At 36.7% G+C, this 16316-nt stretch overlaps 1 protein-coding gene and 2 long non-coding RNA genes across 3 annotated transcripts in view; 1 reads left to right on the top strand and 2 right to left on the bottom strand.

Moving 5' to 3' along the window:
• The window catches only part of LOC128093157 (uncharacterized), a 71358-nt gene extending 65340 nt beyond the window's left edge, over nucleotides 1–6018 (top strand). The window contains exon 2 of the long non-coding RNA XR_008212277.1: nucleotides 5949–6018. This is a non-coding gene — a long non-coding RNA (uncharacterized LOC128093157). The remainder of the gene's footprint in view (nucleotides 1–5948) is intronic.
• Nucleotides 1479–2322, bottom strand: LOC120432039 (uncharacterized). Its single transcript, XR_005608001.1, has 2 exons — nucleotides 1990–2322; nucleotides 1479–1928 (listed from the first exon to the last, which is right to left on the bottom strand). It is a non-coding gene; the product is annotated as an uncharacterized LOC120432039 (long non-coding RNA).
• Nucleotides 6019–10180: 4162 nt separating the features above from the next.
• LOC128092661 (uncharacterized) lies at nucleotides 10181–15206 on the bottom strand. Its single transcript, XM_052706965.1, has 3 exons — nucleotides 15099–15206; nucleotides 10382–10511; nucleotides 10181–10319 (listed from the first exon to the last, which is right to left on the bottom strand). Exons 1-3 carry the CDS (start codon nucleotides 15204–15206, stop codon nucleotides 10216–10218), a joined length of 342 nt encoding a protein of 113 aa, XP_052562925.1. The 3' UTR covers nucleotides 10181–10215.
• Between the last annotated feature and the right edge of the window lie 1110 nt (nucleotides 15207–16316).

The following is a 16316-nucleotide window of genomic DNA, read 5'->3' as shown; positions in this document are numbered from 1 at the left end:
GGATTCCCCGGACATTTTTACGTAACATACTAAAAAATGGGAGGAGTTCATTCACAGGATTCCGAGATATGATTTTTTGAAAATAAAATCCGTGTTTTTTGACGCGCCGCGCACAAAAACGGAAAAATGACAAAATTGGCAAAAAAATCAACTTTTTTCACTAAAACTGCGATAACTTTAAAATTTCAGCAATGACCTATACATGTTTGGGTACCAACATTTTCGTATTTAAAAGACGCAACTTTTGGTATCCACACATGTATATACACTCAACCCCCGGTGGTGGTTGCGTCTTTCAATTCAATTTTTTGATATGTTTTGTGAAATTTTCCGAGGAATCCGATAAAAATATTTTCAGACATAGGCGCTTTGGTCCAGACACGGTCAAAACGCCATTTTAAGTTTTCATGCGACTTTTTCAAATGGTAAGCTAGCTTTAGAAACTTCTTACTATTTTTCCCAAATAGCCAAACTCACCACCTTTCTTTTGCGTCTAAGACAGCTAAAATCGGATGAGATGGCTTTTTGAAATGATTTTTCGAAAAAACCCGATTTAATCCCACCTGGGGTGAGAAAGAGCCTTTCTTAATATAACAATGGTAGAACTTCTTTCAATTAATATCATCGACTTTGATTATTTATAACGTCAGCACAAAAGAAAGTCTTATGATGAAAGCAAAGTATTATGATGACATTATGAGTATTATGAATGATATAATTTCCAAAAGAAATAAAAAACGCAATTTTCACCAAAAGAATATTTTTAATCGTACAATATGTTTGTACGTTTCTAATCAAACAAGCGTTTATGACAAACGCGATCATAGCAAGCTTCCCAACAACGCACACCGCGGTTTTGGTTTTCTAGTTTCGGTACGAGCCCTTTTGTGTGACTGTGTTGGTGTTTTGGTTCATCGTACCAGCGCACCAAGATAAGCAAGACCGAGGTACAAGTGAACCGCGTGTGCCGCACGGTGCAGGGAAGCTAGCCATTCAGCTTCTACGAAAGTGACAGAATCAGAGATAGCTACCCAAGTAACCATCCAGCACTTAAAACCGGCCACTGTTCGGCCCTTAATGCGCTTTCAAAGCTGCAAGTAAAAGCTAAACAGTTTTTGCTTCAGCACTAACAGCTACTATAGTGCTGAATAATGGCCGCTTTTGGACTTTACTCGGCTGGTTTAGTGCTGTCCTCGACTGTTTCTGCCCACCCCTGCGGTAAATGTCAAAAAAAACAGCGAGAGGCAAAAGTATATCTATCTCCCTCTCCCCCTCAATTTCCCTGCACGCTCTCAATTCTATTTTTAGTTTGCCAGCTGCTTTACCGATTGAGCTATTTTTGTAATGTTGGTTTGCTGCTTATTCCGGAAGTGATGAAGTTGACGTCTCCGATGTGGTGGTTGTTCCTGAGCCCGTGTCCTCACGGCTATGTAAGGAGTCATTCTCTGCTGTGATTACAAGGATTTATGTACTTCATATGAATGGATATATACTTATTTTTATTGAAATTTCTTAAAATCACATAGTTGTTTATTAAAATGATGCCTCTATTTTAAATGAAAATAAATTTACTTAATTTTTACTTTTATTTGCCAAGCACGTCGCACGAAAACCAAAACATCTCCCTCCCGGTTCAGGGTAGCACCTAGCTCATTTTCTCCGTTGTTGTCGATGACGTCATGCGGGTCATAGCCTTCGAAGGTGCATCTGATTCTGTCCCAAGTTCTGTCCTGAAACTCAATGCTACTGCTTCCTCGCAAATTCCGGACTTTTTGTGGGCCTTAAACCGCTGAAACGACACCAGAGCGGGCCGGAAGGTCGCGGGACTCGCGGGAAACGAATCCAGAGCGGGCCGGAAGGTCGCGGGACTCGCGGGAACGGCTACTTGAAGTTTTCCGTCATTGAGACGATCGATTATTTTGTACAAACTGAAAACGTATAATGTAATAAATGAAAAGAAAAAAATATCTGATAATATCAAGAACTTACATGATACAACACTTAAATATATATTACAAACAATTTCTGCACACAAAAAAACTTGCCTGTGTAACTGCAAGCAAGAGTGAGCAAGAAGTTTGTTTACCCTGGTACTCTCTCTTTCACACTTCACTCAAAGTCAGAATCGTGTTGCCAGTTTGATGGAAATTTTTAGAAGGGTTGCTAGTAGCGGCACTTAATCAGCATTATCTTAGCTTTTCACAGTGCTGATGATTTAGTGCTGATTTGCATTTACAAATGCTGTTGGAAGACTAATCAGCAATAGAATGCCGATTTATTGCTATTTTGTGACTTTTTTAAGTGCTGGATGGTTACTTGGGTATTTTTAACAACCAGGTCAATCAAACGGCTCTAACTCCAGAACCATATTATGAATCTGGATGAAAATTTGGGAGGTTGTAGGGCTCGAAAAATGCAATTTTTGAGATAAATAAAAGATATGCAAATGAAAAAATTTACCATATTTTCATTTGAAAACTGTGTATTTTGTTGAAAAGTCTGGCCGCATCCGAAAACAGATGGATATTTCGAAATTTGCGCGGCAACTCGCCCAGGTTCAGCACACTAGCTTTCATCTGCATTTAGAAGAATCGAAATCGGGAAGCGAAATATGGGAGCTGAGAACGGCGCGACACAAAATTTTGCAAAATTTTACCACATACGAACATCACTCGACCTCCACGGAATTTATTTTCTCAAAATTCGAGGGTTGGAGATAGACGATTTCTGTCAAGGTGAATCGATAGAGCGTCGAAAATCGATGCAGTGTGATTTTTTGGCGATTTTTCCGCTTAAAACTCATGCTGAATCGACATATTTACGAAGATGGAAATGACGTCCTGCCTTAAAGTAAAACCTATACCTTTCTTTAGTAAGAAAGGCAAAAAGTGGTTTTTGCAAAAAATGACGAAAATTGTCATTTTTTGAACCACCCTAGCACGATGTAGGTCACCCTAATGGCCAAACAAAAAAATACGGGTCTAATTATTTTGGCCAAGGAACCCCCAGAAAATATTTTCTCGGTTTATTTTGATTTGATTTGATTTGATGTGATAACCAACAGGGCCACAAGGATGGCCTATGTAGCGGTTGCCTAGAATTACAGTAGCACAGACTTAAAGGGCATCTTCAAATTACTGCCGTATGAAGGGCCAAAATGGGATGGTTGGACGTGAACAAGCAAAATCACCCACGGTGTCCTCCGGGGAAGAGGATCTCCAGTAACCTCCAATAACTCCGAAAAAAGTCTGACAAAGCTGAAAAAAAGGGCTCGCACCCTGTTGGGGGCCTAAAAGGGCGCGGCAGACAGCTGGAGACTGACAGAGGTCAATAGATCTAGTAATTAGACAATCCTTTAGAATTGTATAATTAATAAACTATTTCCCCCTTGTGACGTAGTTCTGGTCTTCCACTATCCACATCCAGTCTCCGCCATTACAGCATACCGTCCACTGCCCTGATGCTCCCTCCCCAATCCCCGGTTTTGATTCTAACTACTAATAAAAAGGAAAATCATAGATGAGAAAAGGTCAATGCGGATGGAGAGCAAATCGAGCTCAGTATCCCCTCACAAAGACTGGTAGTAAGTGTGAAAAATGCAATGAAAAATGTAAAGAAAGATAAGAAGAAAATGAAAAGATAGAATGTCAATGCGGATGGATCGATGATCCCCTCACAAGGACATATAAGAGACAGATGGTAGGAAGAGAAAAAGAAGAATAGAAATTCAGGAATAAGAAATAGTCAATTCGGATGGAGAGCAATTTGGACTCTCCCCTCACAAAGACATCAATATAGAAAAATATTCAACACACTACTTCAATCATTTAAAATGATAGTAAATGGATTGTGAATATGTCAGAATAAACGAAAAGTCTTTTGGTGATGATAATGGAAAGATCTCACCAAATCACGAACTCTTCAGAATAGGAGCTATCTGCAGCCAGCAACCATTTCCGCCAAACTTGACCCATTCGGAAGATGATCTTCAGCTTCTGGATTTTCTTCGATTTTGTAGGCAACCGGCAATTGACCGGGTGCATCCAGCAAAATCTGCTACTGGGACTTCTGCGGGACCGGATCCACAGGAACACATGAAAGGCTCTTCGGTTGCTTGCGTTGATGTGAAGTCGACAAACAATTATCGCTTCTTAGACAATTCTTCCTTTACAAATTTTTAGATAAATAATTCCCCATAGATTTTTCATTTGAAATTCGAGAAAAACAAATTATTCAACTTTTCGAAGTTGAACCATGGAAGATTCAACCATGGTCATTACCCTCGGAATGCCACTATGACCTCGGATCTATCTATGACCCCCGTCTTCGGACTGGTTTGGTCCACACATCACAAAACAGGCCTGTCACGATACTGCTGACTACAAATCTACTAGTATCATTCATATAACAGCAATTGGCGCTTTGCAAAAACCCCGGAATTTTCCTTTATAAACTTCCAAAACGTACACTCTAGCGACCCAGATTTTTTTTCCGACATGAGTTCTTTTCCTTTTGAAGACCCGAATTGTGGGGGACACTCTTAATTTTCCTCGGAGAACTAACAGTACGCAGGAAGGGACCACGAAACGGAACGTAACCGACGACAAGAACAAAGAAATCTTTTCATTGATTTTGATTAACACACTTTTTTTTTCAACGAAAATGACGCGAGCAAAAAAATTTGCCCCAGAAAATATTTTCTCGGTTTAGGCTCTTTTCAAATGGAATTGCTGTATATACATGTCTGGATACCAAAAGTTGCGTTTTTCAATTACGAAAATGTTGGTACCCAAACATGTATAGGGACGTGGCGTTACATCGTGCTGCCATCTATTTTTTTTAAGTGCAAGAGTGGAAAAGTGCTGAGTCATCGTCTAAAAATAGACGGCGTCTTATCTCGCCCAGCAAAATGAAGTCGATAAAGTAGTCGGTTTCGATGAGAAAAAGTGGAAAACGTGGTCTAAAAATAGCGACGTCATCCCCCTATAGGTCATCGTTAAAATTTTCAGTTTTAGTGAAAAAAGTTGATTTTTTGCCAATTTCGGCATCCTCCGGTTTTTGCGCACGGCGCGTAAAAAACACGGATTTTATTTTCAAAAACGATACTTAATCCACTTTTAGGTGGTTGGTGCCTTCCTCACATTCATAATGTCAATACATTCAGTAAAAATAGCAACATTCCCCCTTAACATGTTTAACAAATTAACTTTATTACTCATTTCTTTTGATAGGGTTCGCAGATCTTCAATATTTCTGGCTCATCGACAAGGTCTGATAAAAAACCTATCCAACGATTGTTCGCATGGAAGTTTGAGACAATATTTCTATCACAATATCTGAAATTCGGCCTCCAAAAAGTGTATAAATAACACTTATGTGCAAATAGCTTTTGATAGGGTTGTCAGATCTTCGATATTTTAGGCTTATTTGAAAGGTCTTTCAAATATCTAACTAACGACGCGTCGCATTAGGGACCCGGACATCATTTTCATCGAAATATCGGATATCCGGCCTCCAAAAAGTGTATAAATAACACTTAAGTGTCAATAACTTTTGATAAGGTTGTCAGATCTTCAATGTTTTGGGCTGGTACACACTATATAAACAGTATGATAATGTTTTGGGCTCATTGGGAAGGTATTTTCAATACCTTTCTGAAAATGTATAACTTGCAAAAAAACACCCTTTTTACAATCTTCCGGACATACGCCAAGATCGTTTTTTTTAACATAACTTTTGAACTACTTAACTAAACTTGCTGATTTTAAATAGAGATCTATGGGACCCCAAGACGGATCGAATGAGACTAATACGGTCAAAATCCGTTCATCCAGTCCGGAGATAATCGAGTGACAATTTTTTGTCCACCCACCTACACACATCCACACAGACATTTGCTCAGAACATGATTCTGAGTCGATATGTATACGTGAAGGTGGGTCTACGAGGTCAAATTAATAAGTTCATTTTTCGAGTGATTTTATAGCCTTTCCTCAGTAAGGTGAGGAAGGCAAAAATCATATCTCGGAATCCTGTTAATGAACACATTCTATTTTTTAGTATGTTACGTAAAAATGTCCGGGGAATCCGATATAAATATTTCCAGGCATAGGCTCTTTGGTCCAGCCACCGTCAGAGTGGCATTTTAATGTTTCATACGCGCTTTTCATATGTTAGGCTAGATTTTTGAATGTTTTCAATATTTTTCTTTGAAAGGCCACTTTATCACTTTATATGTTTATAGGACCTAATCAAAAAAATGTCGAGATATCTAGAGTGTTTCTTTTTTAATAGGTCCTAAAAACATATGAAACACAATATAGGCAAAAAAAAACTCTAGATATCTTGAGTTTTTTAAAGGTCTAAAATAAGCTATTGTCTTTCATATGTTTATATCACCTAATCAGAAAAACTCTTGATATCTTATTGCTTGCTAGCCCTGCACGCTACCCCTGATCCGATTAGCCTGTTGAAGATAGAAACGATCGTCGTGCAATAATCAGTTAGTGAAATCATCTGATATCGATGTCCGTGTGCTCTTTTGTACTAAGTTTGCTGGAGTTCCTATCTGAGTAATTCTCTACGTTTTCGCAAATCGCTTTTTTATAATTTGCTAATACTTTATCAACGTTCCCTGTGTCAAAATGAGCCATTATGAATCATAAGCTTTTCATACAAGTCTTCTTACAATTTTGAGGGCTGAAGGTTTTGATCGGTTTGGTGTCTTCGGCTCTTCGGTAATAGTGTGTTTTCAGAAAAAAAAACCAGCTACATTTAGATAGAAAACGAATCAGAAAATTTCTTCTCAAGACTTTTGCAAATGCACATGCCCGTTTTGTAAGATAAGCCCGCAAAATTATATGAAGACCGGCTTTTTTAGCTTATGATGCGAAATGGCTCATTTTTACAAAGGGAACGTCGACAAAGTTTCTTCGAAAAAAAAATTGCGAAATTGTTGAGAAATTTTCATTTGGGTAAAAGCACACGTTCATTGAATTGCTGTTTTGGGCAGGTTGTGCGCACGAAAGCAAGGAGCACAGTGGACACAGGGTCAAGTCATTTTTGCCGGTGGTGTGCTACCCGAGTTCTTTAGTGTTATTTATAAACTCTTGCATTGTTCCTTGTCCAATATCAATGCAAACTTTGTTGGAAGACATGCGAAAATGATTTTTTCAGCATAGGCAAGGCGTATATGGAGTAAATATAATGTCAAGCTCATATAACCGTTAATCTTCTAACTCTTCAACGGCCTGCTAGCCATGCGGGCTAGTGCGCAGTCTTTTCGTGTGTGATAAGTTTGAATCCCGCAAGTTTGAAATATTTTGTTTTGTGTTGATAAACCTTACTGCAGTGGTACCATCGATGGTACCATCGTTTTTTTTTTGTTGTGTAGAGCGAATCGTTATCATCAATTCCAGAATTTTTTTAATTTTTTGAAAAATTGATGGTTTTTAACTGTTTTTTAGAGCACAGCGGGAGTTATTTGAAAACATAATAGAAACACAGGGTCTCCACTCTAGTCGAGAAATCGGGATAATTCGGAATTTGGCAATATTTGCAAAGAATGTGGAAAAACTCTGGAATTTGTATTTTTTGTCAAAAAGTCGGAAAAGTCAGGAATATCGAACATGTTTGTTTGCAAATTAATTTCTAACTCTTAAATAACTTTGACATATTTTTTACCATTTTTTAATTAATTTCCCTAGATTTGCACCAACCTTAAAGGCTTTTTAAAAATTCTTATAAACATTGCATTGGTTGATAATGATGGCCTTTTGATACAGATTTACATAATATTTTTATGAATCAAATGATTTCAATTTATTTTTTCCCAAGTGTATTTAAACAAAAATATCATCTTACTTTAAACAACAACAAAGCCAATATGAAGATAAAGCTTAGTTTCAACAATTACACTGACCTACAAAAATACAAAAATGACTGCGCATGCTCAACTCGTTTGGGGTCCCCAAAAACACGTGCACTGCATTGCAAAAATGCTTCCCTCCAGTTGAGTCTGCGTAGAAATTTTGTTGGTCGGTGTATGACCAGCGTAAAGATTGTATTCTGTTTAATTTTGCTCGAATAATTGAAAAAAAATTTCACCGTAAGTCTGTCAGTTTTTTTGTGGTAAATATTTGAAAATGTCAAGCTAAATTTATTCATTTGAAATATGCATACATATGTCAACTTTTTACACCATATAAAAAATACAAATCAAAAAACTAAAATGGCATTTTGCGTCAATTTTCGAAAAAACTACATTTTTTCAAAAATCATAACTCCGCGCCATTTCAACCAAATGAAACTTCAAAATGCCGTTTTGAAGGTGCCTGGACCAAAGATGCTATGTCTGAAAATATTGTTATCAAATTCCTTGGACAATTTTACGTAACATACTAAAAAAAAGAATGTGTTCATTAACAGGATTCCGAGATATGATTTTTTGAAAATAAAAACAGGGTTTTGCATCGCGAACACTGGAAAAAATCTTGGAAAAAAAAACTTTTTACACTGAAACTTCGATAGCTTTAAAATTTCAGAGATTCAAACTATTTTTCTAATGGCCCTAATGGCCAAGCAAAAGAATATGTAACCCCTAAAGTAATTAATTTTTTTCCCCAATGTTTCATTCCTTCAAAAAAAGTGAGGGGAACACCCGTGAAGAGTATCGGGGCCGGCATTTACAAAGCGGATTCAGTGGCAGTTTTTCACTCAACTAATGTGAACATGTTTAGGTTAATGTTAACATTCCATAGGTCGCCTCCCTAAGGTGTCGTGATAAGGTCCAGTTTGTGACGATACACTACCTTCCCTTTACTAAGCAATCGAATCCAGAAGCGAAAAGATTACCAGTTGTGTTGGTCCGAGGTGGGATTTGAACCCCGATCTACCGGTTACGAGGCGGAAGCGTTACCACTAGGCTACGTGGCTCGGTCATTTCGGTTGATTCCTTCAAGAATTACTTTAAACACACTATGAGTACGGGTAGATTTCACTTTGCATAATCGGAACTTCTGATAATAGAATCAAGATTTTTTTGGCGATTGTCCACGATCCATACAAAAATTGTCCAACTGTCCACGAGAGAGAGAGAGAGAGAGAGAGAGAGAGAGAGAGAGAGAGAGAGAGAGAGAGAGAGAGAGAGAGGGGGGGGGGGGGTAACAGATTTCCAATAAAGTTTCCACGTGGTTAAAGGATGGTCCCCACATCACCTTCGTAAATAAACACATAATATAGGGGGATGGCGTCGCTATTTTTAGACCACATTTTCCACTTTTTCTCATCGAAACCGACTACTTTATCGACTTCATTTTGCTGGGCGAGATAGGACGCCGTATATTTTTAGACGATGACTCAGCACTTTTCCACTCTTGCACTAAAAAAAAACGAGATGGCAGCACGATGTAACGCCACGTCCCTATTACACTCAGCTTGAATAATTTTCGCAAACAAAAAAAAAAAGTTGCAACCGACGGGATTCAAACCCAGCACCATCGCTAAGGACTGACGCCATAGCTCGCTCGGCCATCAGACCGATGTAAAGCGGTAAGGATAAACGCATATATGAGCTATACATTTCGGTAAAGTAGGTTTCCGTTACTGATGGGCTACATATTTCAGGGTGTAAGATTACAAACATAGAATTTCATAAAATAATGCATAATTTATTATCAACCAGGTCTTTTACACGCTGCTGGATTACTACTTATTTTGCTGTGTATTCCTCTAAAAAGCAGTACAGGATGATAAGTTATCAAGTTATCAAGTTGTTTTATTATAATTTCATTATAATATAGTCAACACAATTTAAAAAACGATTCTTAGATACTTAAATTGTTATATTTTTAAGGTTTTCAAAGGTATGGGCAAAGAGTGCGATTCAAATAAATGATAAATAAAAAACAATCATGAACATTTCGTATATATTTTATTGCTTTTTCGATACGAAAATCATGCTCTCGTTTGTTTGTTAGAAATATATGGTTCGATAGCATGAATTTTCAGCTTTTTTCACTCGATCACAAACGAGAGATATACAGGTATTCAGAGCTGTATTAAATGTTATACATATAAAACTTATCTAATAAACATAAAACTTATTTTAAAAAGACTAATCATACATACATGTGTGTGTGTGTGTATGTGTGTGTGTGTGTGTGTGTGTTTGAGTGTTGTTTTGTACGCGAGACGATGTGACGATGTGATGATGTGTTACAGGTGGCCATTCACTTGTCCCAGGGGTTCCAGCATTTCCAGCATGCGACTGTGGAATCCCTGGACCATCGCGTGGACTTCCAGGACCCTGTTTCTTTTGGCTAAAAAAGTAAAATAACTATAAATAAATAGCCCACATGACCATTTCGATAAGAAAACTCACTTCTACAGCCTTCTGCCGCCTTCCCTATCTCCTCGACCACCATCGTCCCGTAGGCCGTCGCTCTTTGGATCATCTGATGCAGCTGAGCAGTTTTCTTGCTCAGCTGCACGTTGGCCCGTTCTTGTGGTTCCTGAATGATAACAAAAAAAAAACAATTTTTATTTTCTGCTAAAAGATAATGATAACATCGACCAAAAAATTTCTGCACAAGCTCAACTCGAGCGGAAGCATGAACTTTAGAGTCCCCAGAAAAACTTGCACATTGAATTTTCCAAAAATATTTAGACAGGATCGTATTGGTTTTCTCCAAAGTTTGTATGGATAATTAGTGCTGTTCGGTTCTCCTACAGTGCCCTAGTTCTCCATACAAACTTTGGAGAAAAACCGTTTGACCCTGTCTAAATATTTTTGAAAAAACAAAGTGCCCGTGTTTCTAGAGACCCTAAACTTCATGCTTCCTCTTGAGTTGAGCCAGCGCAGTCATTTTTGTCAATTTTTGTTGGTCATAAAGATAATACAATGCCTAAGAGCAATTCTCTACGAAATTGATCTTATTTCTTTATTTTTTTTTTTTCATTCATTAATTCATCATTAGTTTGTCCATATGTCTTCGTGGTCGTGGTTTTAATTTCACTTTTTGTCACTAAAACTTGATTTGCGAAAAAACTCAATTATTTTTTTTTATTTTCTGATATATTTTAGGGGACATCATATGCCAACTTTTCAGAAATTTCCAGAATGTGCAAATAATCTTTGACCGAGTTATGAATTTTTGAATCAATGCTGTTTTTTTCTAAAAAATCTCGATATTTGTCGCAACTGCATTTTGACATTTTGACTTTTTTGAAAATAGTCGCAGTTGTCCATATATGTCTTTTGAATGATTTATCGTCGAAAAGCTGCTTTTTGGAACTTTGTTGATAAGACCCTTAGATGCTGAGATATTGCCATTCAAACATTTAAAAAACAGGCGTAATATTGAATGTTTGGCCCTTTTGAAATGTTAGTCTTGATTAAAAACATGAAAATAATGTTTTCGGAAAGATCGGAAAATTTCACGAATGTTCCATATTTTAACATTGTAAATCGAACCATATCGAGATATCGACATTAGAAAATGGTGGGTTGTTTGGGTGAGACTTAGAAAACATCAAATTTCCTGTTTTTAAATCTTTGAATGGTAATATCTCAGCAACTGAGGGTCGTATCAACAAAGTTCAAAAAAGCAAAAAAAAATTCTCAGCTTTTCGAAAAAAATTTTTCAAAAGTGTGCGACTATTTTCAAAAAAGTTATCCAAAACTTGAAAACGGTGCAATTTATCAAAATTTCACTGAAGTACTTTTTTGAAAATTTGTTTTTAAATCGAAAAATGAAGTTGAATTTGTTTTTGCAACAGATATCCAGATTTTTTTTTTTTGAAAAAAATTGTTTTGATTCAAAAAATCATAAATCGGTCAAAGATTTTTTGCATATTCTGGAAATTTCTGAAAAGTTGGAATATGATGTCCCCTAAAACATATCAGATAATAAAAAAATAATTTTTTTTTTTTTTCGTAAAATTCCGATCTTTTCGAAAAAAATATTTTGAAAATTCTCAATGGGCGTAATATTCAATGTTTGGCCCTATTAAAATGTTAGTCTTGATTTAAAAAATTTCAAAATATTTTTTTTCGAAAAGATCGGAAAATTTCACGAATGTTTCACGTATTAACATTAAAATTCGGACCATTAGTTGCTGAGATATCGTCATTAGAAAATGGTGGGTTGTTTTGGTTAGATTTAGAACACTACAATTTTCGTGTTTCTTTTTCTTAACCCTTTCAAGCCTGAATTTTCAAAAAAATATTTTTTTAGTTAATGATGGGAAAATGATTCTTACGACCATACGAAAATTGTAGGCTAGTTTTGGAAATTTTCATTTTTGGGTCATATATGACCCATCAGGCCTGAATGGGTTAAGGCGGCTGTATCTCAGCGACCCGAGATCCAATCTTCAATGTCTCTTAGACAATTTTATAGCAAATTTTCTGAACTTTTCAAAAAAAAATATTTTTAGAAATGGTCACTCATGGTCACTATTTTTAAAAATCGAAAAACTGCAAATATTTCGCTAAAATCAAACTTTTGGTGGCTATATCTTGAAAACGGAGCCCTTTATCAAAAAATCTGTAAAGTACTTTTCGATTGCAAATTCAATTTTGCATTAAAAAATAATGTCAAACTTGTTTTTGCATGAAATTTCGATTTTTTTCCAAAAATCACAGATTTTTTGACCATGTTTCTCTATGGCTCAAAAGTTGCGGATTTTTGTCCCCTAAAACATATCAAAAAATCTCGAAAATAAAAAAATACGTATTTTGGGAAATTGAGTTTTAGTGAAAAAAAAGTTGATTAAAAAATCTGCAATTTTTTTTCCGTGTACCTATTTTTTTCTCAATAGTCCTCAACAATACCTACAACTTTGCCGAAGACACCAAATTGATCAAAAAAATCACTCAAAAGTTACAGCTGTTTGAATATTTACATACCATTTTTGTATGGACAGCTGCCAAAATTGTATGGAGACTTGTATGGGTGAACCAATGACACAAAATTGCTTCTTTGGTCAAAGTTTGAGCCAAATAAAAAAATACAAATAAAATCCATTTCCGGTTTTGGTAGAGAATTGCTCAAATCATGTTTTAGTGACAAAAAGTGCAATTATAAATCACCAATTTTTTGCCGTGTTTCATTTGTTTTTCAGTGTAGAGCAGTTCTCTACGAAATCGGTATTTTTTTAGAATTTTAATTTTTGTATTTTTTTATCCGGCTGAAACTTTTTTTGTGCCTTCAATATGCCCAAAGAAACCATTTTGCATCATTAGTTTGTCCATATAATTTTCAATACAAATTTGGCAGCTGTCCATACAAAAATGATCTGTGGAAATTCAAAAATTTGTATCTTTTGAAGGAATTTTTTGATCGATTTGGTGTCTTCGGCAATGTTGTAAGTATGGATATGGACTAAAATAAAAAAAAAATGAAAAAAATTATACACGGCAAAACAAATTTGGTAATTTTAAATTTCACTTTTTGTCACTAAAACTTGATTTGCAAAAAAACACGATTTCTATTTTTTTTTGCTGATATGTTTTATAGGACATAAAATGCCAACTTTTCAGAAATTTCCAGGATGGGCAAAACATCTTTGACCGACCGATTTTTTGAATCAATACATTTTTTTCAAAAAAAAACGAAATATTGGTCGCAAAAATTTTTCAACTTCATTTTTCGATGTAAAATCATTCGTGAAATTTTCCGATCTTTTTGAAAAAAATATTTTCAAAAAATTTAAATCAAGACTAACATTTTCAAAAGACCAAACATTCAATATTATGCCCTTTTGATAAGTTAGTCTTAATTTAAAAAAATTGAAAATATTATTTTTGGAAAGATCAGAAAATTTCACGAATGTTATATTAACATTATAAATCGGACCATTACTTGCTGAGATATCGACATTAGAAAAAGGTGGGTTGTTTGAGTTAGACTTAGAAAACATAAATTTTCCTGTTTTTTAATCTTCGCATATCTCAGCAACTAAGTGTTGTATCAACAAAGTTTCAGAAAGCAAAATATAGAGAATTTTCTCAGCTTTTCAAAAATATTTTTTCCAAAAGTGGGCAAACATGGGCACTAATTTAAAAAAATTAATAACTGCTACTATTTTTAAAAAAGTTACCTAAAAATGACAATAACTTGAAAACGGTGCACTTTATCAAAAATTCACTAAAGTACTTTTTGATTGCAAATTGGATTTTACATCGAAAAAATTTTGCGACCAATATTTCGGTTTTTTGAAAAATATTGTATTGATTCAAAAAAACTTAACTCGGTCAAAGATGTTTTGCCCAGCCTGGAAATATCTGAAAAGTTGGCATTGATGTCCTTTAAAACATATCAGAAAAAAAACAAAATTGAAAATAGTGTGTTTTTTTTGCAAATCAAGTTTTAGTGACAAAAAGTGAAATTTAAAATCACCAAATTTTTTTAACGTGTATCATTTTTTTTCAGTGTAGTCCATATCCATACCTACAATCTTTCGGAAGACACCAAATCGATCAAAAAATTCCTTCAAAAGATACAGATTTTTGAAATTTCATACATCGTTTCTTGTATGGACGGCTGCCAAATTTGTTTGTAAAATTATATGGACAAACTAATGATACAAAATTGCTTCTTTGGGCATACCGAAGGCACCAGAACAGATTCAGTCTTATTACAAAATCTAAATAAATCGAATTACCAAAATCTCAGACAATTGCTCCTAATATGAGTAATTCTCTAGAATTTCGCAACTTTCTGATATTTCTTCTTCTTCTTTCTTTCTAATTGTGTATTTGAGGACATGGACATGTATGGATGAACCAATGACACAAAATGGCTTCTTTGGTCATAGGGAAGGCCTCCACAAAGTTTGAGCCAAATAAAAAAAATACAAAAAAATGGTCTAAAATTGGCTGATTTGTTCATGCATTCCCTATGTTCAATGATCAATATTTTGTATAATTAGTTTTTCCATACAAGGATTTTTTTTTACACTGGGGCCGACTGGGATCGAACCCAGGCCAGCTGGGGTGAGAGGCAACCACGCTTACTATTACTCTACCTGACCCGATAATAAATAACGCGCACAAAAAAACTCAACTTCACATATTAAGGTTGGACTACTTACACGATAAGGTTGAGGTTGCGCGCGTGGCTGTCGAGGACGCCCTCGATAGGGGCGCGCGTCCCGTTGTGGCCACCTGCCGCGTTGAGGTCGAGGGCCTCGAGGTCGCGCATCCCCTTGCGGCATTTGACCGCGATAGTCCTGGGGCTCCTGGTGTCGACGATCGCCTCCGAATCGCCCCTGGCCCCATTCTCCGAACTGGTGACGACCTCCGGGACGGTCCTGCTGATTTTGGGGCGGCCTAAAGGGTATCCCATGCGGCGGCGACCCACGTTGGGGTCCGCGGTAGGGCACCGGGACTAGCACCGGCTGCTCCTCATCCCACATGCCTCGGCCGTCAAGCCAGTCTCCAAAGCCTCCCGAATGGTTTGATGCGTTGCTGCTCACGCAGAAGAATTCGGCATCATCAAATTGATAAATAAAATTATCAACATTAATAAACTATAATTATCATTTTGATTACAATAATTTATCATTTTGATAATCTTTAATTATCGAAACGACAAACTTAATTATTGCTTTGATAAACATACTTATCACTGGATAATTTTTCGCGTGCTCGTGTTTCCATGTGTCAGCCAAAAAGTAAACAAATAAACCAAAATGAGCGCGGACGCCAACAGTGTGGATGTGAAGCCGCTGGAACCTGAGGAATTGGCCGTGGTTGAGTTATTCCTCTCATTTGATGTCTCGCTTGATACCGCCAGCGTTTTTCTTGGTATGAATTCTATAATTTATGTGAAGGCATTTATTTTTAATCAATAATTTCTATCTTTTTCTAGAAAACGGCTATCGCTTGGAAACATTGAAAATCATCCAGAGGAAGGAGATGGAGGAACTTCTTCAGCCACCGTTTCTTGCCGATCGAACGAAGTGCCTCAACGGGTTGAGCGCTTGGCGTTTGGAGCAGGTCATTTATCAAAGATCTGGATTTGTTCAACATAATTTGAATGTTTTATTCCCAAATTCAGGGGATTCCAGCAGTTTCTTGTTGTAAACATCCAGCAGCGGCGCAACCGGCATCAGGCGCACATCCGGCCGCAGTGCAACATCCGGCCGCAGCGTTACATCCGGCTGCAGCGCCACATCCGGCCGCAGCGCAACATCCATCCGCAGCGCAACATCCGGCCGCAGCGCCACATCCGGTCGCAGCGCAACATCCATCCGCAGCGCCACATCCGGCCGCAGCGCTACATCCTGCAGCACCAGAAGTAAGCCGTGAA

The sequence above is a fragment of the Culex pipiens genome, chromosome 2, assembly GCF_016801865.2.
Source record: "Culex pipiens pallens isolate TS chromosome 2, TS_CPP_V2, whole genome shotgun sequence".
NCBI classification, from domain to species: Eukaryota; Metazoa; Arthropoda; class Insecta; order Diptera; family Culicidae; genus Culex; species Culex pipiens.
The sequence above is the reverse complement of the archived record's forward strand: the minus strand, read 5'-3'. Positions and strand labels throughout refer to the sequence as shown.